At 50.0% G+C, this 27806-nt stretch overlaps 2 protein-coding genes across 5 annotated transcripts; one reads left to right on the plus strand and one right to left on the minus strand.

The window, feature by feature from the left end:
* LOC122370665 (basic salivary proline-rich protein 2-like) lies at nt 1–8530 on the plus strand. Of its 2 annotated transcripts, XM_043346455.1 has the most exons (5): nt 1–121; nt 727–885; nt 1204–1333; nt 5822–6014; nt 6358–8530. In XM_043346455.1, exons 1-5 carry the CDS (start codon nt 108–110, stop codon nt 8040–8042), a joined length of 2181 nt encoding a protein of 726 aa, XP_043202390.1. In that variant the 5' UTR covers nt 1–107; the 3' UTR covers nt 8043–8530. The 2 variants fall into 2 exon arrangements, with proteins under 2 accessions (XP_043202390.1, XP_043202391.1); XM_043346456.1 differs by lacking the exons at nt 1–121; nt 727–885; nt 1204–1333 and adding an exon at nt 2949–5608.
* Nucleotides 8388–27647, minus strand: LOC122370666 (zinc finger protein 764-like). Of its 3 annotated transcripts, none has more exons than XM_043346457.1 (6): nt 27558–27647; nt 12819–13100; nt 11609–11838; nt 11076–11188; nt 10523–10740; nt 8388–10127 (listed from the first exon to the last, which is right to left on the minus strand). In XM_043346457.1, the coding sequence occupies exons 1-6, from the start codon at nt 27582–27584 to the stop codon at nt 9441–9443; spliced, it is 1557 nt and encodes a 518-aa protein (XP_043202392.1). In that variant the 5' UTR covers nt 27585–27647; the 3' UTR covers nt 8388–9440. The 3 variants fall into 3 exon arrangements, with proteins under 3 accessions (XP_043202392.1, XP_043202394.1, XP_043202393.1); XM_043346459.1 differs by lacking the exon at nt 27558–27647 and adding an exon at nt 18683–18785; XM_043346458.1 differs by lacking the exon at nt 27558–27647 and adding an exon at nt 18197–18559.
* Nucleotides 27648–27806: the final 159 nt, after the last annotated feature.

The following is a 27806-nucleotide window of genomic DNA, read 5'->3' on the forward strand; positions in this document are numbered from 1 at the left end:
CCCATTCGTCTACAGTCTAGTTTTGAAAGTTTTTGTGTGTTTTGTCTTGTGATAATATGCAATTGTTTAATTGTTAGTTGACGTAGGACCCAGGATATTGCATAAAAATGAATCCCCTTACGTAAGTATTGTCCTGTGCATGCTTTTTTACCATTTTGTACCGGTGTAGACTCTGTAGAGTGTGGACTGTACTGGGATCAGGGATATCAATGTGGTCATTGCTCATTTCCCGTCCTGTTTTCACAAAAGTTGAAGTAAATCAAAATCAGTAATTAGGGTTATAGTTTCAGAGAGAACACATGATATTTATTACAGAAGAAACGGTTTATCACAACCATTGCATTCAAATGCTGCTGTCGGACATATTTAGTGATCTCAATCTGGGACTTGGGAGTGTGTGTATTTTGTTCCATATGACAATTGGATTGGTTTGTCTCAATTTTGTTTGATTTGTTTTGATTCGTGCCATTTTTCTAAGCATGCTATGTTATTTTAACAGCCAACACAAAATATATAGCAATGCATTTCTTTATTTGCCTTGATTACCTTAACTTGAACTGGCTCCAATGGTCGCACCTTGGGGCTTGGTCCCTTTGTAGGTAGGTACTTACTACGTATGCGGGTACCGCGAGGTATTATTTGAAAAATGGTTGGGGTTGTGTTAATATTGTCTGTCACAAGAATTTGATTGTGATTTTCCTTCTCTAACCCATATTTTTTCCTCAGGAATATCAAGAACATCAGGAAATTGAATGAGAGGGAAATTGAACTAGGGATTGATGAGAAGTCATCCTGGCACAACCAGTACAAAGACAGTGCCTGGATCTTCATTGGAGGACTTCCCTTTGATCTGACAGAGGGAGATGTCATCTGTGTCTTCTCACAGTAAATATTTCTATTTGCTTGCAGTTATTTTTACATGGTGATGTGCTTCAATTTTAATCTGCAGTTTGCATTGTGCTATGTTATATTTCCTTCCAGTGTGAAGTTATTCATGAGATAAATTAGAAACAAGCATTTCTTTATAGACAATGTTCTATTAAAAACTGTTTTTTGTTCTTTTTTATTGAGATAGGTAACATCAAAATAGGTACCTACCATTTAATACCATGCAACTTCCTTTCACATGTCTGCTGTGCTATTAGAAATCACTACATACCTAATTTTCTTTGATTTGATCTGTGCATTTTCCTTTCCCAACAGGTATGGTGAAATAGTAAATATCAACCTGATAAGAGATGCCAAAACAGGCAAATCTAAAGGGTACTGTTTCCTGTGCTATGAAGATCAGCGGAGCACCAACCTTGCTGTGGACAACTTCAATGGCATAAAGGTAAATAGGCTTTGCCTCAGGCCACATCACATCACAGCATTGCTTTCATTACACAATGGCATACCTACTATCAATTTTCTATTACCCACATTGTTATTCTCAATCTTTCATTCATTATTTACTTACAATAATAGTGCATACTTGTTGACTTATTATCAATGGCATTTATGCATTTATTTTTCTTCGCGATTTTTAATTTTCCTGTTTGTTTTCATTTCTATAGATTTTGAATAGATCTGTGTAAGAGTGACAGGTCAGAAAGCAAATAAAAAGGCACATTACTTGTTGGTACCTATTTGATTGTTCATAACACCCATAAATTGCTGGTGTGTGTTGATTTTCATTGTGAAATATCATAGTCCATTGTATATTTCATTTCATATCATTGTGTACCATTTCAGCAGGCATGCATCCATTTCGCAGCCTTAAGGTTACAGTTCTTATTCTTTTGTTATTGGGAATCTGGATTTGTGAACACATACACATATGTACTACATAGCTTCCTGGCTTTACATACCAATAATCAGATAATTATCAGTGCTGTTTTTGCTCGTGAATTGTCCATATATCAGAGCACATTGATACATGATTGTCAGTAAATAACAAAACCTTCTTTGCTGTCACAAAAAGTGTCTGAATTTAGCTGGACCAAGTGCACAATCAGCAGGGTGGCACACACAGTCAGTCAATTTTGCACTATTCAAGCATTGCTCAATCTGCAAAAGGATTTTACAGGGCACTCACAGCGTCATCAAATCTGAGGTGTGTAGGTAGGTATGTCCTGATTTCGTTGAGGATGCAAGCAAGCCATGTGAAAAGTTACAGGCACAAAATGGCCACTGACAGCTGCTTTGACATCCAACACACTTGGAAAGCTGGAGTTTATCACCTTGCCAGCATTACATATTTTTGTCTAATTTTTATCATGGCCAATGGTCCTCAGTGAATGAATTAAGTCTCTGTTTAGGTTATGCAAAATGTGACTGTTATGCATTTTAAGTACATCAAAAACAATGACCTCATCACTCATGGCATTGAGAAACTTGGCTGTCGGATTTAATGTGGGTGCATTTGTCTGTTTTGGAGTTGAGCCAATGGTCTGACCTTGTCCATGCTAATTTACTTGGATTTAAGCAGATCTTTGCTATTGTAAGCAGTCAGGATTTTTTATGATTTGTTCCTAAATGAACACATCAAATTGTTTGCGATGAACACCTCATAATACATTTTACTTTTGTTGGTATTTAACGTTGGTGAATAAAGGGCAGAATTTGTGATGGCTTGCATGCTATCCAGAGTCCTTCCAGTGACTTTCTCCCATTATTTGGGAGTTTGAAACCAAAGCTCATTTACGCAAGGTGGAACACTGGCTATGATGGACACAGGTCATGGCAGATTGTGTGCACTGTGCACCTTGACTATGATTTACATATGTCGCTGTCACGTTAATCTTCAAGTGTCAGACTGTCAGCAGCTGTTTGGTGTTTGCTCCGTCCCGAGCCACGAGTGACGCTGCGTCGAATCCCACAGAGGTCAAACTCCCCATTGGTGGGCCGATGCCCCCGGCAGAGCGTCCACGTCTCGGCTGCGCCCGGGCGACGACAGCCGCGGCGCGGCGCGCCCGCCACGTACGCCGCACTGGCGCGACGCCGCCGCCGCCGCGCGACCTGGCCGACCGCGTGTCGAGGCCGCCCGTCCGACCGGCACGCGCGCTGAGCCCCAGCGCAGGCCGAGGCGATGCTGCCTGGTGCGCCCGCTAAGGGAGAGCGCCCCCCGGGCTGTGCTCTCCACAGTGCGGTGCGAGGAGGCTCCTGAGAGCCCTACCGGCGCCGCACGGCGGCAGCCAGCGGCGCTGACTGCCCACAGACCCTGCTGAGGTCCGCCGTCAACGACGGAGCACCGGCTGGCTGGATGGAGCTCTCTCACACGGAGTTTGACTCCCACGGAGCTTCCGATGCAGCAGCGAGGACAACAGCAACGGCAGCAGCAGCAGCTGTGTCAGCGCGGTGGCGGTGACGGCAGCGGCGGAGGCGGTGGTAACAACACGAGGAGCACTGACAAGCTACGAGTTCGGCGGAGCATCACCTACATTCTGCAAACAGAAACTGAAGAGGGCAGCAGACCGGCAGGCAACACAGCGTTGTCTGCCTGTTCCTGAACTAGCAGCAACAGCAGAAGTGAGAGGTTCGACAGGATCCTTTTTCGTCAGCAGCTGGACCAGGCGCCTGCGGCTACCCCGGAGCCAGGCGGAGTGAGGAGCTTCCGCCCGAGCGGAGAGACTCCGCACGCTCCGCCGGAGGGCCCGCGGCGCCGCCATCTGCCGTCTCTCGCTTACCGCTCTCCGCCCGCGCCGTCCACTGCTCTCCGCTTACCGCTCTCCGCCCGCGCCATCCACCGCCCGCTGCCAAACGCCCACCGCCGCCGCCCGGCCCTGAGACGGTGGCCAGGCCTCTCCGGTCCTGGGGTGGCGGTGGTCAGTCTGCTTGGCTGGACCTGCCTCTCCGCTCATCACAGCGAGCTGTCGGCCGCCCGGCCTGCCCGAGACCGCACGGCACCACGACCGCAGTCGCCAAGGCTGGCGGCAGTCCCAGCTGCAGCTGCTGCTGAACTGATGTCACCAGAGCTGTCATAGCGGACCAACGAGTCACTGGAGCTGTTTGCTTTGACTTTGGTAGACCTACCAGAATATTGCCAGGTGTGCATAGTTTTGGTACCGTTATTTTCTTTCATTGAGCGAATTCATCAAATGATTTTAAAAGAGCATTATTTGGAAAGTTTTTTTGTAACCGTCTTACTGAATATCAAGTTATACAACGATGCGTCACCAGCGCTGTATAAAATATGCATTATTTTATGACACTGTCCTATTCAACTCAATTAAACCTCGAACGTGAACCTAAAATAATTCAGCCTCACTTTTTCATTCACCATCCCCGAAGTTTTTAAACGGGCTCAGTTAAATATTCAGAAATTTCAACTTAAGAGGTATAACCGGCTGCAGCTTCCAGTCAACATAGGATGCTGTCACCAACGCTTTTTGCCGTGGCTACCATCGCGACTAGCTTCAGTCGTTGTCACTCGACACCTTCGCCTTCATCGAGACTCCGTCACCCGTCCCGGCTGCTCTCCGGATATTCGTCTCCCCCGAGACCCGAGCTCCGGGCGTGGCTGCCGGGCCGGCGGCCTGTTCTTCGCAACTCCAAGTGGAGCACCTCGACATCAAGTCACGGAGTCGTCGTCGCCAAATAACCGCTTTCTCCAAGGATCAACACGTGCTGCCTGCTGTCCTCTCCGAGCTATGAAGCTCGGAGCGGAGGGGACTTGCCGCTCGCCAGTCTACCGCTCTAACGCGGCTGACTCCGCCATCCCGACACCGCCGTCTCCTCCGCGCCATCTCCTCCGTCGTCGCAGCTGACTGAGGCTTGGCTAGCGGCGGCACCCGATCAGCGCCCGGCCCGGCCTGGCGGTGAGACGGAGTCGCTGAGCTGAGCTCTGCGCCTGATGGTCAGTCTTCGAGGAGGACCACCACCGGCCGCCGATGAGCTTCCAGATCAACCCTGGCTACACGTCTAGCCAGACGCCGGCTTAGCCTCCCAGCGACGCTCAGCTGGCTTTTCGACCTCACGTCCCCCGGGCTGGAGGCATGCCTGGAGCGGGGCCAGCCGCGAGGGTCAAGTCCAGCTCGCCTGTTCCCGCTACGGCGGTCTGGACCGGTGGCTCCGCGGACGCCGGGTGACGCTGGTCATGCTCTGGCGAACACCAGGATTCTTCCCTGTCGTCTTGGGGCATCGTCGCCCGCCGCCGGCGTCTGGTACGCTCGGTCCTCTGGACGCAGCGGACAGCCGGCGTCAGAACAGGACTGGAGCGGAACTGGTGGACTTCAGACGGCGGAGGACGCATCTGGAGGTCACCTGATTCTTGTGCTCGAGGTGACCAGCGACAACAACTGGTGTACCCCGGCGCCCTGTCACCGCCGCCGCCGCTGGCACGCGCCGAGCCGTAGAGACCTTGTCTCCGGCCGACGCGGCGGCGACTGGACGACGCCGATGCCGGTGTCGATGCCGATGCCGGTGCGGACGCCTCCCGCCGCTGAGACTGGCCGGATGTCACGTCGGCACCGTCCCGCGCCTGTTCGCGAGCTCTACCGTCACCCCAGCCAGCTGGGTGAAACACATCGCTGAGTATCACCACTCCTGGTTGCTCAGAGTGGCGTCGGATCGGCGCGAGCCGCGTCTGAGTCGAGTCGGATGGCCTCGCCGAAGGGTGGGTAAGATGGTGAGTAGAGTCGCGCGCCAGCGACCGGTGAGTATCGTGCGTTAGATTATCCCGCGCTGTTATTCGATATGGCCCAAAATGTGGGTCCGCCCAGACCGATCCCTTGCGACCGCCCTTCTGAGGGTGGTCTAAAGCAGTCAGTCCCACACCCGCCCGGCCCGAGCGGCCCGCTGATACCGCCCGTTCTGACATCCTCCCTCGTGCTGCCGCCAGCTGCTGAAGCGGACCATCCGGGTGGACCACGTGCGAGACTACAAGCCGCCCAAAGACAACGAGGATCTGGACGACATCACGCGTCGGCTGCACGAGGAGGGCGTGGCGCCGCGCACACCGAGCCCGACGCGGCCGGCCGAGCCGCTCCCGGAGCCCGAGACGGAGCACAAGTCGCCGGCCAGCGCGCACAAAGGTGGGTTGAAAGTGGGATAGGGGCGACTGGAGGTATCTGACGGGTTAATCGCAAGGAGTCTTTTTTTATCTCATGACTAGATTATTCGAATAACTGAGGGTGGATTTATTTGAAAGCGGAAATGGCGAAGATAGACAGTGGAAGGCTCGCCGTGTTAGAATCATGCAGTTTTCATATGGGAACGTTAGTGGCTTGAATTTCATTGCGTGTCCGCTGTGCTTAGTCGGCATCAGCTACCAACATCAACGTCGTAAAGTTCATGGAGCGTGTTTAAACGTCATTTGTGTTTTACGACACATTGGCAAGTGTCCAATGATTTGATGCCTTTTTTTATGTTTTACAGTCAAAAAGGAGAAGAAGAAAAAGAAGAAAGTAAAGAAAGAGTCTGACGAGTCTTCGGACGAGGAGCGCTCCCCGAAGAAAAAGAAGTCAAAGAAGAAGAAGAAAAAGAGGGAAGTTTCATCTGATTCTGAAGACTCACTAGATTCTGACTCTGAGGAGGAGCGCCGACGGAAGAAGAAAAAGAAACAGAAGAAGAAAAAGAAGCGTCGCCATTCATCGAGCAGTGAGACAGAGTCCAGTGCCGAGCAGTCGGAGGCCGACTCCTCACAGAGCGAGGACGAGAGCCGCAGCAGCCGCCGTCGGAAGAAGAAGTCGCACCGTCGACGGCGCCACAGCTCCTCTCAGGAGGAAGAAGAGGAAGAGGAGTCCGTGTCTGAGAGGAGCGAGTCTCCCTCCCCACCGCCGCGCGAACTGGAGCGGCGCGACTCGAGTGGTGCGCGCCGCGGCCCGCCGATGCGCTCCGGCGTCCAACAGCCCAACGGAAATGGTCGGCCGTTCCCGGGCCGGCAGGCCAGAGGACGCGGCGGTGGCGGCGGTGGCGGCGGAGGAGGAGGAGGCGGAGGTGGTGGCGGTGGCGGCGGTGGCGGTGCCAAGAGACGGGCGCGAGGCGGGCGGGCGCGTTTCAGGCCCCGTGACATGCAGCAGGAGCAGCAGCGGCAGATGCGTGAGGCCCAGCTGCCTCCGCCGCGTATGCACATTGAAATGGACCAGGTGAACGCTCGTGACCGACGTCTTCTGGAGCTGGCCGAGTACGTCCCGAGCCACCCTGTGCTGGAGCGACACCGACAGGCGCCAGAATCGCTCGACCAGCTCCGCGAGGAGGTGGAGTCACTCCGGGAGCTGGTCAGCTCGCAGGCAGCGCCCTCTCCGCCTCCACCGCCGCCCAAACGCAGGATGCTGTCGCCGGAGTGGCGTGGCCGCTCCCCATCGCCGCCGCCGCCGCAGCGAGGTCGCTCGCCCCCGCCGCCGCCCCGCGGCCGGTCACCTCCGCCCAGAGGGAGATCCCCGCCGCCGCCCCCGCCGCCGCGGGGCAGGAGGGGCGGGCCGCGCTCGCCGCCGATGCCGCCGCCACCCCCTCCCAGGAGCGAGGGGAGACCCATGGAGCGCAGAGATCGCCCGCCAAAGATCAGGCCCGCGAGCCCGCCGCCGGACCGGCGCGACCGCGGCCCGGGCCAGCGGTATAGGAGTCCGGACGGACCGCCCGTTAGGAGAGACCGTGGACCAAACGGACCACCGGATCGGCGAGACCGTGGTCCCAACGGACCACCGGACCGGCGGGATCGCGGACCGAATGGACCACCGGACCGTCGAGATCGAGGACCAAACGGACCACCAGACCGGCGGGATCGAGGACCAAACGGACCACCAGACCGGCGGGATAGGGGGCCAAATGGACCACCGGACCGTCGAGACAGGGGTCGCCCCATGTCACCCGATCGTCGCGACAGAGGACGCCCAATTACTCCCGACAAACGCGACAGGGGCCGGCCAAGCTCCCCCGACAGACGCGAGCGGGAGCGTTCCCCCGTCCGGAAGAAGGCGTCTGAAAGCAGCAGGCGAGGATCAGAGGACTCTCGGCGGGGAAAGCCATCCAATGGCAGGGCAGAACACCGCTCCGGCTCCCGATCTCGGTCTCCGGTCCGACGAGAGTCGTCTGCGTCGGACGGTCGTCGTGGGCGACGCTGATCGACGCAGCGGGGCCAGAGGCGAGCCGGGAAACAAGTTTGAGACTGCCAGAACTTTTGTTGGGCCGGGGTGGAGATGTGAGTTGGGGACGTTTGCGAGTATCGTAAGTCGGAACGTTGTCGAGTGTCCGTTATAAGCGTTGCGAGTATGCAGTCGAAATGTGAATGGGATGTTCTCGACTACCGTATGTCGGGTCGATGTTTGTATGCGGGATGTTGTGCGAAGTCGAGTGTGAGAGTGCGTGGATGATCGTACTGTAGCGATCAGGTGGGGCGTCTCGATGAGGGCGGGTTTTGATCGGGGTTTGCCGGGCGGGGTGGGCGGAGTGTTCCAGAGACGCACTTCTCTTCTCCAGCTGGTGTATTTAGCCGGCGACATGAACACGACGCACGCGCTCACCACATAGGAAAACACCAAGCATGTGTGTAGGCATAAGAGTGTGTGCTACATGCAGTTCTGGGACGAATACATATGGCTTCACTGGACTAGCACTGCAATTTGGTTCGGTTTTCGGGAGAACCGTCGCGCTTTGCCCGGCACGCAACTCGCGCCGCATGACACCGGTGACCAGCAAAAGCTATGACTAGATTTCACGCGACAGTCCGGTGGGCTTCAACACATGCACGCACACAAACATACACACACAGCGCTAATCTAACGAAACAGAAACGCACACACGAGTCGGACGCGACACCCGCCGGCCGCAGCCGGCTGACGGGGCGCGGTCGACTGACTAGATACGCTACAAGGACTAGCTACGTGCATGGCGGGCGCGCCATTCGACTTCCCGCGCACACTGCGCGGACGCGACAACAAAAAGAGGTGCGACAAACACAAACACGACGCGGGCGCGACACAGGCGGCGCAATGAGTGAGAGGATCCGCCGGGCGGCACCCCCTAATTGACGATCAACGATTGACTAGTATGGGTTATTTGTGCTCGACGTCGAAGCCTCGCATTTCATGACTAGGGGTCTGTCTGACATCTCTTCAGAGTCACCGTCTCGCACATACACACACAGACAAAGGCGAGAGCGGTATGCACGGTAAACATGCGAATTAAGTTAGAAAATAAAGATTCAGAATAACTTAAGTAAGCGCGAAAGGCGACGGGCGCCAGCGATCTGAGGTGTAATCGACTACAACCCAGCATCGTGGGCGCGCTACCTGATCGATTCGTCCACTCTCCTCTCTCCAAGGCGTGCTCTGTTTTCAAGCGTCACACTCGCACGTGGGGACGCCGCGAGGTCTGCCCGCGGCAGCCGCGGCCCGAGGCTGTTTGATGATGATCTGACTGGGCCGCTCGCGCTGGCCTCTGGAACCCGTGCTAGTCCGTCTCGGCGCCTCTGACGGCCGACAGGGGCAGCGCGGCTCGTCTGTCTCCGTTCTCTCCGCGCGCTAGTTGACGTTGAGCACGTGCTCGGCGATGAGCGGCGCCTCAGCGAACACGGTGCTCTCCCCGTCCTGCAGACAGACGAACCGGTGGCCGTTGCTCTCGCCTGCCGGGTACAGGGTGACGTAGACGTCCTGACCGCCGGCCACCAGCGGCTCGGCCAGGGTCAGCGGCAGCAGTACGGTCGGCTGCTCGACGGCCACAGCGGCGGCCTCGGCGGCCGGCAGCTCGGCCGGGACAGCCGGCTCCAGCGCGTGCAGCTCGACCGCGTCTACCGGCTGCAGCTCCACGTGATCCCCGGCCGGCGCCGCCTCGCCGTAGCGCCGCGCAAACTCGGCGAACTCGTCCTCGGCCGAGGCGGCCGCGAACTCATTGGTCTCGTCGGCGTCGAGTTCCATCTCGGCGGCGGCGGCGGCGGCGGCCGGGTCGGCCTGCTCGGAGCCGGCCGGCGCCGGCTCCAGCGGCTGCAGCGGCTCCAGCTTCACCGGCTCCAGCTTGATGGTCTCGCCGGACACCCCGGTGACGGCTGTGACGGCTGTGACGCCCGTCACGACGCTGGCGGCCGGGGCGGCCACGACAGAGATCGTAGGCGCCTCCTGCAGGTCCACGCTGACGGCGGCCACGCACGACTTGGCGTCCCGGTGTCGGGTGTAGTTGCTCAGGTCGTAGAATCGACGCAGGCACGTCTCACACTGCCGAGATAAACGTACGGCTTAGAATAGTTTTCTCCGCATTCAAAACATTCCATTTATCAGAAGAAAAAATCATCAGCCTTGACAGCATAGAGTTATTCCACTCGCACACAACACAACACATCGTGGCTTCAGCCTCATCAAAACCGTGGTGGTACGCCAAACATAAATTAATCCACATAGTGTGCGTAGTCACGATATGAATATGTCTGCAGCTGCTATAAAGTCAATATAAAACTCGCGCAAGCCATGGGACACGCGCAGGTTTCCAATCAATCTATTCGTCATCACACCCCATCGCCGGCCCTGAGCATCTTTTACCATGGCATGGCACGCCCACCCAGCTCGACAACCCTTCGCCTCTAAAAAGCACAACTCACCATCCCCTCCCTCACCTGATACTGGGCGTGTCGGTGCATGCTCTGCACGTGCTTCCGCAGAGCCTCGGCCGATGAGAACGGTTTCAGGCAGAGCTGACAGTTGTGCTCGGAGGCGGTCGGCGGCGCCGGTGCCGCCGCCGGTCCCGTCGAGTGGCGCCGCTTCACGTGCCGGTTCAAACTGTGGCTGGCGCCGAACCGCTCCTGGCAGTACTGGCACACGTGCGGCTTCTCACCTGTGGGAACGGAGCGATGCAGCAGGGCATGATTGGGCTGATGAGGTATCCCAGGGCGAACTTACGAGTATAGTGCATGTTTGGGAGGAAGATTTTGTGAACTTTTTCGACAGTTATTTTGACTCTCTACAGACAGGTCAGCAAAAGCGATACTAATTGACACAATAAAATTCAACAACCCTTTTTGAGTATAACACCTTTGATTTGTCAGGTCTTTTGATTTGTCAGCGGTGCTCCACAAATATATAAATTCAAGGACCAGCTCCAAGACAACTAATGGCCTGGTCCTTTCCATGGACCGCACCGCTCCCCGTCACTCCCACTGCGTCACGTACCCATGTGGACCTGCTGTCTGTGACGGCGCAGGCTGTCCCGGGTCGGGTAGGTCTTCTCACAGTCCTCACACACATACACGCCGCCGAAATGGGAGCGGGCGTGTCGCACCAGGCTGGGGGCGGGCGGGCGGGGAGACGGTGTCACGCAGGGTAGACGTGTGGTGGTTGGTATGTGTGTGTGGGCACGCTCTGTTCAACGTATCGACATAGCGAGTGATGAAAGTGTGGTGACATCGGGCAGGTCAGAATATGATTCGGCACACTCATGAAGTCACCCAGCATATCCTGATGAGCCAAAGGAACAGACAAGATATTGTTGCATACCAAAACCATACACAAAATATCAACAAATCAGCCCAGCAAACAAAACAAGAGAAAACATCGCTGACCAGTCGAGAGACAGTGCTTCTTCAACGACCTAGCTCAGTCACATATGGGTGCACCATTCTAAGAGAATCCACTCTCATCCATCCATATTGACCGCTACAGCTACCCCACCCTCTCAGCTCCCCACTCGCCCAGCCCCTACTCACCCGGGCTTAGTCATGAACCTCTTGCCGCACGTTTTGCAGGCGTGTACCACTCCCCGATGGGTGGTCAGACGGTGGTAGTTGAGAGCGCCCAGCATCGAGTACCTCTTACCACACTCGTCGCAGTCAAACGGCTTGGTGATGCCGTGCGCCTCGCGCATGTGCTCGTGCCACGTGCTGCGCAGAGCAAACAGCTGGTGGCACACCGAGCACGGATGGCGCGGCTTCAGCTTCTGCCGAGGGAGAACAAACGTACGGGAGGGTTAGATTCAGAACCTGAGGGCAGACCGCGGGATGGTTTTTTAGGAGGCCAAGAAGGAGAATTGCGCAATGTACAGCCCTCTGCAAACTGCGTGGTAGGTATTCTTTTTCCGACAAAACCGATAATAACGCGAATACTATGATATCGGTCACTCAGAAATCGTAACAGGAAGACGCGCGAGACTCCGCACCCTAGATTGACATTATCATCGTATTCCTTTTCCATCCAGTTTGGCAACAAAACCCAAAAGTTTATATTTGCCCCAAAAACAAACTTTTGCATTTTGTTGCCACACAAGGCGTATACTTTGATTAATGATTGACCCAGTCGAACGAGTGGAGCATGGCGCATCTACTTGCAGTGAGTTTCGACCGACTGATAACATATCTTTTGAGTTAACATCGGTTTTGTCGGAAAAAGAATACCTACCACGCAGTCTGCTGAGGACTGTACGTAGAATGATACTCTGTTCGCTCTATGTGTATATGTGAAGTGTGATCAAGAAGTCTAGATTTCTGCGATACAGTCGGATGCTAACTATCTGTTGGGAAATGATGCAAATGTTTGTGAAAAGTAAGCAGTCCAATGAGCAATAAGTAGTAATTCACCCCGTAAAAATGAAAGAGGTAGCGTCAACATCTGTTCCTAAAGCCGAAACTTGCGGCTGGATGAAAGGCTCCACTGATATGTAATTGTGCTGGCAATCGTGTTGTGTGTGTTTTTTTATATTCAGATTTTTATTAAACTGTTATGTGATGGGTCGTATGCTATGTCATCGATTAACTGCGTTTAAGAACGCGGCAGGCCGGTGATGATAACTTTAATTGTCGATATAAATTGGGCATAGTTCAAACCATTTTGGCGTATTGACGAAGACTCACCAACATAATACCCCGAGCCCCCCAAAAATAACCCGAGGGTTCAGTCGTCCCGATGTCGCCCATTACGTACCGGATCCTCGGGCGTGTGCAGTGTCTTCAGGGGCCGGTCGTGGCCGTTGGAGGGCTGCGCCGGTGCCGACAGCAGCTCGTCGTCGATGGGGCCGCCGCTGTCGGCAGAGTCGGACGAGGTCGCCGGCCCCGAGCGGCAGTGTCGCACTGGTCGCATCATGTCGGCCGCTGCTGGCGCCGCCGGGCGGTCTGTTCTGTGACTAGTTTCGGGCCGCTCTCCTCCGCCGCCGCTCGCCGCCGCTCGGTCCTGACGGGTACGTGCAGCCACCGGACCACCCCCGCCCTGCGGCACAGCGGCACCATATGATCAGTTCACTGTTCAGTGCATACAGATGTGTGTATTGGGACCTTTACACTTATTTGAAATTGTTGCATACACTCAAACAATCTAGCATTGTTACTAATTATGTTGATTCTCCAAATGCTGCCTGAAAGGTAAAGCATTGGAGAAAGCAAAAGTACATGGTAATGGCCAATGGGCACATGATATCAGGCAAGCACCTAGACCAAAAATATTATAATCAAACAAGAATAGGATGGGGAAAAATAAGTGATGAGGTAAATACAAGGTGGGCAAACATTGTCACTTTTCAATTTACAGCAGTAACTTTTCGAAAGTGGTACCTAACAGGTATGAAGAAAAAACTTTCACAACATAAATCGTTTGACAAATTATATAACACACATTTTATGGAAAAGTTTTAAACGAACTGATGTCGACATCATCATTTAAAGGTAGTGTGCTACCTTTGAAAGATTTCCCATTTTATTTTTCCTAGGATAAGAAGCTTCTGTTTTTACCTAATATCGCAAAAAAAAATCAAAAATGGGCCTGGAATAGTGCCTTTTTCGCCTAAAAGTTTATCGGTTTTTCGATATGTATAACAACTGTAGTGGGCTGACCTGCAAACAGGCGTCGGCAACAATCGCGAATGGGGCGCACAGCAAAGGTCATTATAGAGTTACGACGTACGGGAATGAGTTATCAGCTGTCTAATCGTAGACAACACAATGTCGAGCCTTAAACTGTAAGCCTGTATTGGTATTGTTTCTTTTATTTGGCTGTCAAACATTATTTATGGTTTGAAATATGATTTTATGTAAAATAAATTATATGAAAAAGCCGTCTCTTAAAGGTAGTGTGCCACCTTTGAAAGATTTCCCGTTTTATTTTTCCTAGGATAAGAAGCTTCTGTTTTTACCTAATATCGCAAAAAAATTCAAAAATGGGCCTGGAATAGTGCCATTTTCGCCTAAAAGTTTATCGGTTTTTAGATATGTATAACAACTGTAGTGGGCTCACCTGCAAACAGGCGTCGGGCAACAATCGCGAATGCGGCGCACTTGTGACAATAAGCAAAGGTCATTATAGTGTTACGACCATACGACGTACGGGAATGAGTTATCAGCTGTCTAATCGTAGACAACACAATGTCGAGCCTTAAACTGTAAGCCTGTATTGGTATTGTTTCTTAAATTTGGCTGTCGAACATTAATTTGTGGTTTGAAATATGATTTTATGTAAAATAATTGATATGAAACAGCCGTCTCTTAAGTTATGACCCCATTACACCACACGCAAGTGGCAGAAATGACAATGATCAGCTGACGCATTTTTCTTGGCCGAAGTCAGAGCGCGCGGCCCGACGCACCACGCGTATTTGGAAATTCCGACCTCGACGAGCATCAGAAGCCACCTAACAGGCGTGTTCGAAACCGCAGGAGATGATGATGAACGGGTTTATCGAAACTTGATTGGATGAGCCTATCGGTAATAGCGATTTTAGTGTGTGCATTTATTGTTCATAGTGGTGTGAAATGTGGTTGGGGTACGACCGACAACCCGTCGGGGCGAATTTCGCACTGGGGTACTCAAAATTTGAAGAATTTAAGACGTTTCCATAAGTTTTGAAGGTATGGATAAGTCCTAAAAATCCGGTTCTCCTTATCCGGGTCATTAACTCCATATGGTCCAGGAAAGCTGGCACACTACCTTTAAGTTATGACCCCATTTCACCACACGCAAGTGGCAGAAATGACAATGATCAGCTGACGCATTTATCTTGGCCGAAGTCAGAGCGCGCGGCCCGACGCACCACCACCGCACCACAAAGTATGAGCAGAAGCCGCGCCCAAAGCCAGGGCCCCGCCGCCCCGGTAACGTAAGGTAGCCGAGTCGGGGCAGCGTGCGCTGACCCAAGCCGGGGCCGCAGCTTTGGGCGCGGTCTACCGCATCCCCGCGGGCAGCCCCGGGCTATCACATGACACCGGGAGGACGCGCGGCCGCAGCTTTGGGCGCGGTCTACCGCATCCCCGCGGGCAGCCCCGGGCTATCACATGACACCGGGAGGACGCGCGGCCCCGGCTTGGGTCAGCGCACGCTGCCCCGACTCGGCTACCTCACGTTACCGGGGCCCTGGCTTTGGGCGCGGTCTACCGCACCACCTAACAGGCGTGTTCGAAACCGCAGGAGATGATGATGAACGGGTTTATCGAAACTTGATTGGATGAGCATATCGGTAATAGCGATTTCAGTGTGTGCATTTATTGTTCATAGTGGTGTGAAATGTGGTTGGGGTACGACCGACAACCCGTCGGGGCGAATTTCGCACTGGGGTACTCAAAATTTGAAGAATTTAAGACGTTTCCATGAGTTTTGAAGGTATGGATAAGTTCTAAAAATCCGGTTCTCCTTATCTGGGCCATTAACTCCATACGGTCCAGGAAAGCTGGCACACTACCTTTAAAAACAGGGTCTGCGCGTCTCACTTTTATTTGCGCATGTGCGCGAAGAGGGACACCTCCACGCTCAAGGCACATCTGAACGCGCCCCAGGAAGCTGACACCCACCCTCTCCGCGTGGCAGCTGGCACTTAACGCACGTACTGCTCGACGCTGAGACGCAGCTCCTCCAGGCCACCGGGCTTGTTGTGGTGCCGCTGTCCTTGCAGGCTCCCCAAAACCAGTAGTCCAAGTGCTTGAGGTCAGGACTGTGAGGACAGCGTCTACCGCAACAGCGGTAGAACCAGGGTTGCGGAGTCGGAGTCGGAGTCGGAGTTGGAGTCGGTCGTAGTCGACAGTTCTGCCCGGAGTCGGAGTCGGAGTTGGAGTCGCCAGTCTTACCGACTCCGACTCCGGAGTCGGAGTTAACGCTGCATGTCTCAAGGACATGCACTGCACCTATTTGATTGGCGGTACTGCGCTCGAGATTAGGTTTTGTCGAAAAAATGTCATTTTGCTGTTTTGGACGAACGTTTTCAGCGATAGAACCAGAAGACGGTGAATTCCCTTCCCTAGAACCTGCTTTTTAATTCTGCATGTTATTTTTAATGCATATTTGCAACGCAAAGCCTGGGAACGCACAAGGGATCGTTTGAGGCAAAATAAGAACATCTCCAATCTCCATTATGAACTTCAATATCATGATATGGATTTTAATAGGACCGTCCGGAGTCGGAGTTGAAGTCGGAGTTGGAGTCGGAGTCAGAGTCGATTTTTTAAGGCAGAGTCGGAGTCGGAGTCGGAGTCACCCTAAAATCCATCGACTCCGCAGCCCTGGGTAGAACAGCGTCTACCGCAACAAGCCCGGTAGCCTGAAGGAGCTGCGTGTCAGCGTCGAGCAGTACGTGCGTTAAGTGCCAGCAGACACCGCGGAGAGGGTGGGCGCCAGCTTCCTGGAGCGCGTTCAGATGTGCCTTGAGCGTGGAGGTGCCCACTTCGCGCACATGCGCAAATAAAAGTGAGACGCACAGACACCATTTTTAAAATGATAATGGCAACATCAGTTCCAATGAAACTTTTCCATAAAATTGGTATCATATAATTTTTCAAACGATTTCCTTAAAGTTGTGAAAGTTTCTTCTTTGTATCTTTTACCACTTTCGAGAAATCACTGCTGAAAAGTGGCACACTTCTTTCCCACCATCTATAAGTGATAGCACAGCTGTGCCTACCTTCTTTAAGTTAGGTACTTTCGTTTTCTTTTGATAAAGCTATTGAAAAATTTTCGAGCTCCTAGAAGTGAGCAAATATCTACAGACTATCATGCAAAAAAGTGTCACCAGACAGCATCCACAGAATCAGATAACTTGACTTATAATTAAGTAAATATACTTTAAATGCAGGCATAATTTGTCAATTTTCTAAGCCAAATAATGGCTCTTAAAATTCAGGAGACAAGTGATTGAAAAGCAGAAAAAAGGTTTCAATAAAATAAATTCGTTGGAGGTGAGCTATGGCTAGTTTGAGCATAATTATGAATATTATGATGGTAGAGAATGACCTTATGCTCATGATACAATGAAGCCACAGAACATGACAACATTGTCATGTTAGCATGATAGCTCAAAATATCAAGTCATTTGTGATTTTTTAAGTTAAGGCAAGCATATATTTACCATGCAGCTAGTAGCTACAATAAGTAATTGCCATTCGTTCAGATAATTACAGGTGATTCCACATTTATTCATAAAAAAATTAACTGTTATTGAACAGAATTAATATTGTGTGTGTAATCACCGAAAACAATTACATTACCATCTGCAGAAAAGTTCAACATCTTTTAGATGAATAAGTAATAGGTGTAAAGTACCATTGGTATCTTGAAAAAACTTAGTAATGTACCTGCATATTTGATGGATAAGCTTTTCCAAAATGCAATTTCTACTTGTTCTGTTTTACATAAAAGGAGAAATATTAGCATTGTTTAACATCAAACATGTGCCATCATAGCCATATTTATTGGTTGAAAGCTTTTTAGTTAAAAAAAACTATTATGTAAGTAGGTAGTGTAGCTAGGTAGGTAGATAAATACCATGCACCCATTAACAAAATCAAACATAGTTTGCTAATGTGTCTTCTTGATTCAGCAACTGGTAAGCAGTATGAATCCCCATTACAATCATGTGTAAAAATCCTGGCTAATGTATGGATATCAATCAAATCTTTGACACCAGTATTTCTCTATGGTTTGCAGGATTCATGAACCATGAATTTCATGGTACCTAAAACTAAAGCAGAGGTCAACAATAACATGATTTTTAAAAGATAAAATTGGAACCAACATATATTTTTAAGTCCTTGTAAGTGAATGGCCACAAAGTCAAATCTTATATTTTTGTTTTCATGACTATGAGCAGTACCTACTATTAACGACCATCAAATATTGAATCAGTATGTTGAAACATAGGTACCATATCCATAGTGAATTTGAGGCTGCTGCTGACTGAATGTGGACCTCAGCTTTGGAAATTCATATCTTTCTGGGCTTACTCCAGCAATGCAAAATCATAAGCTTTGAGTGAAATGGTCCATCTAAAATTGGCCAAAGATTGTCACAAGTTTGAATAGCTCATGCAAGTCTACGGGTAAGTAACTTGCCTCTAGATTCAGCCATACGGGTTCGATTCCTGGGCAATGCACATGGCGTTGCCACTACCTGACCTCTTGGAACAGCGTGAGAGTTCCGGTTAGCACCTTGGTCCACCGGATATGGTGCTTAGCCCAAACCAACCAACCAACCAACCGAATAGCTTATGCCTTTTCAGTCCAATTGGGACACATTCAGGAAACATTCATTAAAATTACAGTTAACATTCCATCTTTCAAACACAGTACAGATAAAAAATTGAAAATTGCTCCAAAGAAAATTCAGTCCCTATATTTTTATTTGTGATGACCTATGACAAATGCATAACAAAACACGCCATCTTGCATCCAAAACAGCACCGCCAGAAAACGGCTACTTTTCAAAGCTTCAAGGCAAAGATAGTATCAACAAACTGGACAGCGAAAAAATCGTGATTTTACCCACGCATGAGAAAAATAATTAACAGATATTATCTAAAAATATAGCTAAAAACCTACCGATCCCCCGCAGCTCTCTTCGATCCCTGAGTGATTTCTCGACAAATACGACGCATATGCTCTGAATTGGATCAGCTGTCTGTTCAATAGCAGGTATCGACAGCTATCTAGCATTCGTAAGCCAACAGCGACCAATCAGAGCATCGCGTTAAGTTCTTCCCAAATTTATCTCAATATATTCAATATAATATTCATCGCTGTATTTTCCAAAGTATTTTCCTATTTACACCCAACATTTGTTCTAGCATCGCCATGGCCATTTGCCATCGTAATTTCCTTGACGCAAAGTATACTTTCATCTGTGGGCTTCGAAATAAAGTAAAGTCTAGTGCCATGGGCCATGGCAATCGGTACCGCTTGCCGACCGCCGTTACAAGACGCAGCGACTGGTTGGTCTCTGGTCTCGGATCAACCAGTGGCGGTCGCATGGGGGGCATCAGGGCCATGCCCCCCCCCCCCAAGGCAAATCAGGGGGGCAGGGGTGTCGTTTTCCGAAAATGATTGGTAGTGCCCAAAGGCGGCGGCTGGCCATATATGACGGGGCTTACAAGGTAGGGTACCCCCAAATCTGCCTTTCTCATCGGATTTCGGCCACTTATTTTTCGCCCTGGTCATTGACAAGACTAACCGAAATCTAAAAAAAAAAAACTTTGGAAATCTGGGTCCACACCGGACGCCATGCACAAAACGCGCAGTTATATAGGCAATAGTGTCGGAGGAATGCACGCCATTCTGAAAGAGGCCCACATCGACTTAAAAGGACGGCTGTGCTGAAAGGGGACAGGAACAGCTTTGAGGGCCCAAGCCGACTAAAAAAGACGGCTGCGGGGCCAGGAACGGTTTTGAAGACCCACGCCAATTGAAGGGTTCGACAACTAACAAGGACTGGAAACACAACGATGGTTAGAAAGACCTGCTTGCCAAAATAAAAGGATGACAGTACGAGGGGCGTTCAGAAAGCTACGGGCCCGACCATGAAGGAGCAGAGAGATACAGCATCGACTCATTAGACCAAAAAGTTCATTTATTCAAATAAACACCGTTAGGACAAACACATTTCGCGCAGCGCTTCGCGAGAGCCCTCAAGGCCTCCATAACCAAGTGGGTTTTGGACCCATCCTGCACGTCCAAGACGGCTGATTTCGTCTCCCTGCTGTTAGCGAGGTTGCCGCTGCTAATTTTCTTATGTTGGGGAAGAGGTGGCAACCACTAACCAGAGTGTGCAAGGTTCGGAGAGAAAAAAGTGGATGCGACAACAACTCGAAGCTCATCGCTTCACTGTTCGTCATCCCGCCCATGTACGCAGGTGCGTGGTCGCGGATCAGCCATCAGGTGCACACTTTACGTCAGCTTCCCTATAGCCTCTCCTCGATGTTTATCGAATGGACGCACATCATCAATTGTGTGCCCCTGTTTTGGAAAGTTGACGAGCGGAGGGGGGTCGCATCGACCCCTCCCCCCTGCCAGGCCGTGTTATGAAAAATGCCCAGGGCGAGGGTTAACGCTTGGTGCCTTTTCTGCACTAACTACTATGAAACGAATCACTGCTCTCTTCTGGGCGTCGCCCATCCTATCCGAAATGGCGAACTATGCTACGAATAGAAGCCCGAATCAATCACAGAAGAGACTTAATTAATGGCCACTTACTTAATTTGCGTAAGTGGACATCCCAATAACACATCATTTAACACACCGCCTTGCAGGCCAAAATTCCAACTCCTTCATTGTTCGGCCCGAAACTTTTTGAACGCCCCTCGTAGTTACGAGCTTCAGTTTTCGGGGTCTGATGCGGTAATGACCTGGTGTTGAACCCTGGGGAATCAGGCTGCATCACCCACTCAAATCAATATACCTATGGCCTATTCTGGAGCACCGCGGCACCTTCCGAAGTCGGTGTAGGGCCTCCAGCGGCTGGTGTGGAGACGGATCGGGGTCTATTAGGGGCGGTCGCGTGGTATGCGGGACTCAGAGGCAGTTATGGACCTCTATAACCAATTGCGTTTTCGAGCCTCTTAAAATCCATTAAGGACCGGAGTCCTAGACACGTGAAACCTCATTGTCAGCTACATGCACCTACTGTGGCTAGAACCTTATTTATGTACTTGCATATGTGCTTATTTAATATTTGCTTATCTGTTTATTTTGATTTTTTATCAACTGATAAGTGACAAAAGATTGGTAGGGCTCAGCGAACATTGGTAGGGCCCAAATAAACATTGGTAAGGCTCGGGCCCTACCAGGCCTATACAAAACGACGCCCCTGACTATTGTGAAACTTGGTAGGTAGGTAGGTAGGTAGGTACCACATAACTTGAAATTACTTGACGTAATGACATGATGTGGAAAGTGAAAATGATACCTAGGTATTGATGGAAATTTATGGACTTAGGTACGCTACAAGAAGATTGAATTGGTCAACCAATTCAAATTCAATCTACTTGTGGAGTAAGTCTATAGATTTTCATCAATAGTTACCACTTACCATTGAAGTTACTTGCTATCATGTTGATTTTATACATAAGAACCTCATTCATTTTATTTGTATGACATGTTTGAATGCAATTTTCTCAATAAGTGAAGAAAATGTTGGTAGTGCTCAACAACACATTGGTAGTGCTCAGCTGAACATTGGTAGTGCTCGGGCACTCCCAGGCCTATACAAAACGACGCCCCTGCAGGGGGGCCATCATATCATTTGCCCCCCCCCCCCAAAAAAAAACAACCGACAGGCTCCTATGGGCGTATGGGGCCCTCACCCTGGCCCGTATTCGATTGTCACGAGGCTCGAGAAATTCACGCCAGCTATGAACAGCTCCCATACCGGTCTTTGAGGGTCCTACACTGACCTCTGAGGGCCCTTCAGTGGCGGTCAAGCACCCACATAAATTGACCGCTGAAGACCCACGTTGACCTCTGAGGGCCCTCCACTGACCTTTGGGTGCCCCTAAACCGGCCTCAGGGGCCCAACCAGTGGCTGAGGGCCTCACACCGACCTCCGGTGGCCTCATTACTGTCTTAACTAGCCTTTAATTAAGTGCCTCTGGGGGCCCGCACTGGATTCTGAAGACCCGATGTCTGTCTCTAAGAGCACGGGTCGGCCTCTGAGGGCCCATCTTGGCCTTTGAGGGCCCTCCGCTGGTCTCTGGGGTCCAACGCCGGCCCATGCCGGTCTTTTGCCCCACACTGACCTCTAAGGGCCCCATGCTGGCCTGTAAGACTAAGGACCCACATAAGCCTCTGAGCCCCCCCCCCCCGCACTGGATTCTGAAGAGCCAATGCCTGCCTATAAGGGCCCGCATCGGCCTGAGGGCCCATCTTGGCCTTTGAGGGCCCTCTGCTGGCCTCTGGGGTCCAACGCCGGCCCATGCCGGTCTTTTAAGATCCCACCCACGCTAACTTCTAAGGGTCCCATGCTGGCCTGTAAGAACCCACATTAGCTGCAGCGCCAAGTAAATAGGTACGCATTCGATAGCTCTTTCAAAGTTCTTTCTGTTTGCTATTCCCAGATTTGATCTAGACTCAACGGTTAAGCCTCCAAGTCCAGAGTCCAGTGAGCAACAACTCAAGATTTGACGTTTTTGCGGAACACGTTTTTCTGCAGTAACTTTTGACACCAAGGTCAAGCATATTACGTTAATTTTACCGGCATCGCGGTTCTCTCGCCGACGGCCGAGACGCGTCGAAGAAACTATAAGTTGACCCTGAAAAGATCAACTTTAAGTTTGATCTTAGGTCGAGGTCACGTATGCCTAAAGGTAATGCGCATATCAGTCAATATTTGGTGACACTTGAGCTGAACGCAACTTCAAGGTGTTTTCATCGCTTTAGCGTGTTTCTACCTAAAGTTATTGTAAAGAAAACTGTTATAGACGTTGCATGACCTGAGGTGATTTCAGGGGCATAAAAGGGGTCACGGGTGTAATTTTCTGATTCAGTGTGTGTGTCATGCTGACCCTTTTCCGACAGTGTGTGTGTCATCTGACAGTGATGTTCGAGTGTCTTTTCGTCCAAAAGAAAGGGAGTTCAAATTTCTTCCATTGACTTATGCGACACTTACTATGAACGTCAAACCGCTTGAGACCCCACTTTTTTGCGATAATTTTAAAATGCGTCAACTCTCGTTGACAATATTCTGGCAATGTGTGTTTCAGAACCTGCCGAAACTTTTATTACTAAGGTATTTTGACGCCAAACGATTATGGAAGGTACTTCTCATTCACTCGTAATGCTAAGGTCAATTCAGGCCCGGGCAGAGGCTTGCGCTCGGCCACACTCGAGCCCCGCCACCAGCGCCATCTGCTCTAAATGCCATCTACTAGCGCCCGCTACCGCTACCAGCTACCGCCCACCATCAAGCCTGAATGGAGCGAGGGACGCGAGTGACCGGTCGCCGGGCAAGGAGCGCCGGAGGGGTAGGGCGGAGCTTAGCGCTGACGTCATTACGTGGCTCCGCCCCATGAGCGCGTAGCCTCTACCCAAACAGCAGATTCGTTCCGTGAAATTTAACATTACGAGTGAATGAGAAGTACCTTTCATAATCGTTTGGCGTCAAAATACCTTAGTAATAAAAGTTTCGGCAGGTTCTGAAACACACATTGCCAGAATATTGTCAACGAGAGTTGACGCATTTTAAAATAATCGCAAAAAAGTGGGGTCTCAAGCGGTTTGACGTCCATAGTAGGTATACCCATCTTATATATAGTGAAGAGATCGCAAAATTGAGGTCTAGCTTTAGGTCACCGATATCTAAATTCTAAGATAAACAAATTATTGATGATGATTCCATTGTCAATTGCCCAAGCCTTCAAACAGGATATAGTCTGTAAGAATGCCAGATTCACAAAGTTTTTAGAGGTATGGTTACTTACCTTGCCCTGGTGACATGGGTTTACTCAGAGGTCATCTGCGAAGCGCTCCAAAGACCTTGGCGGTAGCGTGCTTAAAATATTCGACCGTCAAGTAATCAGAAGGCAGTGCCGGCAGTGCGCATTTATGAGCAGTGAGCAGCAATTGTTTCTATTATCTATATACTCTGGTGGCTGGTAAGTGCAAACAGAGCGTAGAAGAAAACCCTTTATTGTACCTCACATTATTTCGCAGGGGATTTAGACAGACCCTCCGACCGCCATTGACGCACAAGTGAAGAGGGTCTCGGGCTAGCTCAGGCTTAAAAGGTCCTATCGTCGGTCCTCAAGCTCAGATAGCCCAATTTATAGTTACTACTTATTGATATTGGACACGACACGAGGTTCTTTTGTCACTCTATTGGAGAAGATAAGCAAACGCGAACTGGAGGCTAGCCTCCAGCTATTACACAGGAAGGTAATTATCTTGGATTTGGATCGATGAAAGGCGGCAGCCCACTGGCCGTCTAAAAAAAAATGATTTGGCTTTCTCACAGTTCACACTGTTCTTCTGTCGTCTTCCAGCTCGATGAATGCTATGGGGAGCCGCTAGTCAGCCGTAGTACTCTGTAGGCTTGCAGAATCGTAGGATTACTTTGATATAAGATCAGAATTTTGTGTAAATAGCGGCATAAGAGCCCGTCATAGAGTAACGCGGGTTCACATTACCTTCCTCTCATTACTCCGCACCAACTCTTGCAGGACCGACTACGCGTATGTTATTTCCATGGCCGATAGATGGCAGGGCAGTGGAGCGCCTGATACATGCTGTACCGCAATACACGGCTATGAAGTCGGCCGGTTGCCTCGGACACCGGCGATATCATTCGGTATGGACGATTGACTGGCGACTGTTCAGTTCAGAAGCTGAGCAACCTAAACCACCAGAAGAAGCGACAATATTCAGGAAAACGGGTAGAGACTATGTGATATCAGAGTCAGCATCCGTTGTCACAAGCGGTTAGCGCCACTTCGCAGTTCATCAGTCATGTCCGCTAAGAAACAGGCATTAGCACTTGTCAGATGTTATGCAGCGGCAGCATCAGTTGTCAGTTGAAGAACATTCCCACTGAATATTAACCCTATTAGTGGCAGGGGGGTTGTTTTCATCCACCCCTCAGGTTTTTCGGGAATATCTCCGAAACCGCTGAAGCTACGATGCTGAAATTTTCTGACTTTTCCTAAAACTAAATTGGGCACATTCCCTGAAAATTTCAAGCTCATAACTTTACCAGGGGCGGCTCCAGAGCACTGGGAATTGGGGGGTCCTATTCGTGAAGCGAGTCATTTGGGCGAAGATCACGATGCTGATGTATTATAACTGTATGCACCAGTTTTACGAACAGTGAATGAAACGTATCATGTGATAACATATACAAAGTTATTGTGCATCCTCTTTTGACACGTTTTTGCTATAATAGGCGGATCCAGGCGTCCAAAAAGGGGGGTTATGTTCTACCTCCCAACATAGGTGCCCTGACACCGCCTATGCATGACCAATACAATTGTAGTCGTTCTCTCATAAGAAAATTGTAACATAACAAGACCATTGCCACCCTTTTTAGAAACAGTACCAACAAAAACCTTATTTACTATACTTTTTGTGTACCCCCAATCTCAATGATCTGTATCCGCCTATGATTTTTGAAAAAGCATATTTTTAGGATCCATGTGAATTCCTGGTTCATTCTCTATCGATCGGCAAAAGTTGCGTTAAGATTGGTTCAGAAACCTGGCCGTGATAAACAGTCTAAAATGTATCTGCAATTTGCCCGTTTTTACCCCCCCCCCCCTCTACCCCCCTATTGACATTTTTTAATTTTTATTTTTAGAAATGTAGATCATGTTGAGCGAAATCGAATGCCGTTTGAATTTTGAAAATCTCGAGATAGATCTCGAGTAGAGTTGCAAAGTTTCCCTACCGCATTACCGGCATGCCGGTAATTTTTCACTACCGCAAGTTTTTTGTGGTATCTGGCATGTCTTGCCGGTAGCATGCCGGTATTTTTGGTTTTGCACAAAAAAAATTATTAGCATATGATTCAAACTTTGGGCACTAAGAGGAAAATGTGGCATCTCTTGTAGGGGTAAACTGGAATCAACAATGCAGGTTTTTTAGTATGCCGGTAATTTGGTGGTGGTTTTGCTTTGGGCGTGGTAGCATGCCGGTATCCCCCAAAAAATTTGTGGGGCGGGGCGGTGCCGGTAGCAGCCTTTGGGGGAAACTTTGCAACTCTAATCTCGAGATATCAGGGGGGGGGGGTCATAAACAGCCCCCCCCCCCTGCCACTAATAGGGGTAGCCAGGAGCCTGCCACTAATAGGGTTAAAAGGAAGTTACTTTGCTTACGGGCATATCAGCTTTGATTCGACTGTCACAATTCGACATTGAGGATTGCTAAAACGCATTGATGCATCGCTTCCATTGCCTCTTTCAGTATAGTGAAGTGGATTCAGGAGTCGACCCATAATCCTGATTACGTAACGTAACGCGGGCTGAGATCACAATCGAAAACCGTAGAAAGGCTATAACTCTAATAGAGCTGCACCCCTGCGGGGTCCGGGGTGTCCGCTTGCGTGACTGGTCCTGTCTCAACACAACCGGCCAAACAGGGCGGGCTCAGTAAATACGGTACACCCGTCGGTAGTCGACTCAGCCCAATGTCTCAGATGCTTCTATTCTCCTAATCCACGGTCCGTTACTGGTCTAAGTAGAGGGAAAGGGTCTAACCTAATAAAGGAAATAATGAAAGTCAACGATTGTGAAGCTGGGTTGGCTTAGAGGTTTAGGTGCATACAGTCGCTCTCATGAGAATACGATATCGATGTGCGATTGTGCCAAATTAGAATGCTCTGACCAGAGGGCACTTTTCATTATGAACCGCCATATGAGGTATGTTGTACAGTATGTCCGTATGACACGGACAAAACACGATAGGCGTTATCACAAGTGTATTCGCGGCCATTGGGGCGACGTAAGAAAAGAAGAAAACAACTGGCCCCAAGAACTTTAAATTATCAGTTAGCATACACCTTTTCCTTGATCTGTAGAGAATTTACCATTAATTGCTAGAGAAAATTGCATTGAAAATCTTCCATCTATGCTTTTTTCATCGTTTGCACAATATGTTCTTTTATTAAGCTAGAAACACTTATTAGAAATAGTTCCTGCATCATCAAGAACAATAGGGAAGGCTTGAAGTGAATACAACAATCTAAACGGTGTTGTAATCTATGTGAAGACACTTTAAAATTGTCTGTAGAAATATTGAAGGCAAAAGTTCAACTTTTTCACAAGACGGATGTCTATAAACCTATTCAACGTGTGACAACTCAGCCGGTATTTCGTCGCCTACAGCCCAGCTTTCCCTAGTGACCGATAGAGGCGCTGCTATCGATGTCCGCCCGTGCCGCCTAACGATCACTTTCAACAGAAACAATGTCTAGAACATGGTAAGAAGGTAAAATAACAGGTTATGTGGCAATCCTTTAACACACTTAGCTAGGATGTTTAAGTGGACGAATTGACAGAGCCGGTGCCAGCGCTAAGCAGAGCTTGTTCCGCAGGTTCCAACCCCTACTGCCCGATATGGTAATCTTTGGTTATCTGTAAATTTTAGACGCCGAAGTCTATAGCGTGCTCGTCAAGGCAAGACACGGTCCGTCGCACTTCGCGTCGCAATGAAATGACTTGAACCGGCTGCGCTGCGGCTACTCCCACCAACAGCAGACCATCCCTGTCACGAATCTCAAATGTTGAGCACCGGAGCAACTCAAACCCGGGCTCTCACCACCAGTGATCTTCTCCTTTACCAACTGAGTTATGGGACAGAAAATGGTCGTACAATTTGCATCTTTTAGGCTGAGGAACTGCAGAATGACGATAAATTTTAAGAAAAAAGGCAAAGGGCAGCAACTATCGCATGGTATCACGTAATAATGGTGATCTAACACGTCAGTGGAGGTACTCACATTTTGTAGCAATTCTCTGATCATCATTTTTCAGTCCAGCAATGCAATGCAATCAATCGTCGCGTTTTCAACTTGAGGCTATATACACTGCACGGGTCCGTATCAAAGCGTCCAAAACCGCAGCGTCCAAAGTACGCAACATCCAAAACCGCAGCGTCCAAAGTACGCAACGTCCAAAATACGTCCAAAATCGGGTTTATAGGGGGCATTCACAAAGTCCAAAACCGAAACATCCAAAACCGCAACGTC

This window comes from Amphibalanus amphitrite, unplaced genomic scaffold, assembly GCF_019059575.1.
Source record: "Amphibalanus amphitrite isolate SeventyFive unplaced genomic scaffold, NRLGWU_Aamphi_draft 001158F_arrow, whole genome shotgun sequence".
Lineage (NCBI taxonomy): Eukaryota > Metazoa > Arthropoda > Thecostraca > Balanomorpha > Balanidae > Amphibalanus > Amphibalanus amphitrite.

Excerpts from the sequence above, each read along its gene's own strand:
- LOC122370665 (XM_043346455.1), top strand. Across the intron at positions 886-1,203 it reads GTCATCTGTGTCTTCTCACA|GTATGGTGAAATAGTAAATA; the intron begins GTAAATATTTCT and ends CTTTCCCAACAG. Across the intron at positions 1,334-5,821 it reads ACAACTTCAATGGCATAAAG|CTGCTGAAGCGGACCATCCG; the intron begins GTAAATAGGCTT and ends TGCTGCCGCCAG.
- LOC122370666 (XM_043346457.1), bottom strand. The coding sequence starts at position 27,584 with ATGATGATCAGAGAATTGCTACAAAAT. Across the intron at positions 11,839-12,818 it reads TGCACACGCCCGAGGATCCG|AAGCTGAAGCCGCGCCATCC; the intron begins GTACGTAATGGG and ends CTCCCTCGGCAG. Across the intron at positions 11,189-11,608 it reads AGGTTCATGACTAAGCCCGG|CCTGGTGCGACACGCCCGCT; the intron begins GTGAGTAGGGGC and ends GCCCGCCCCCAG.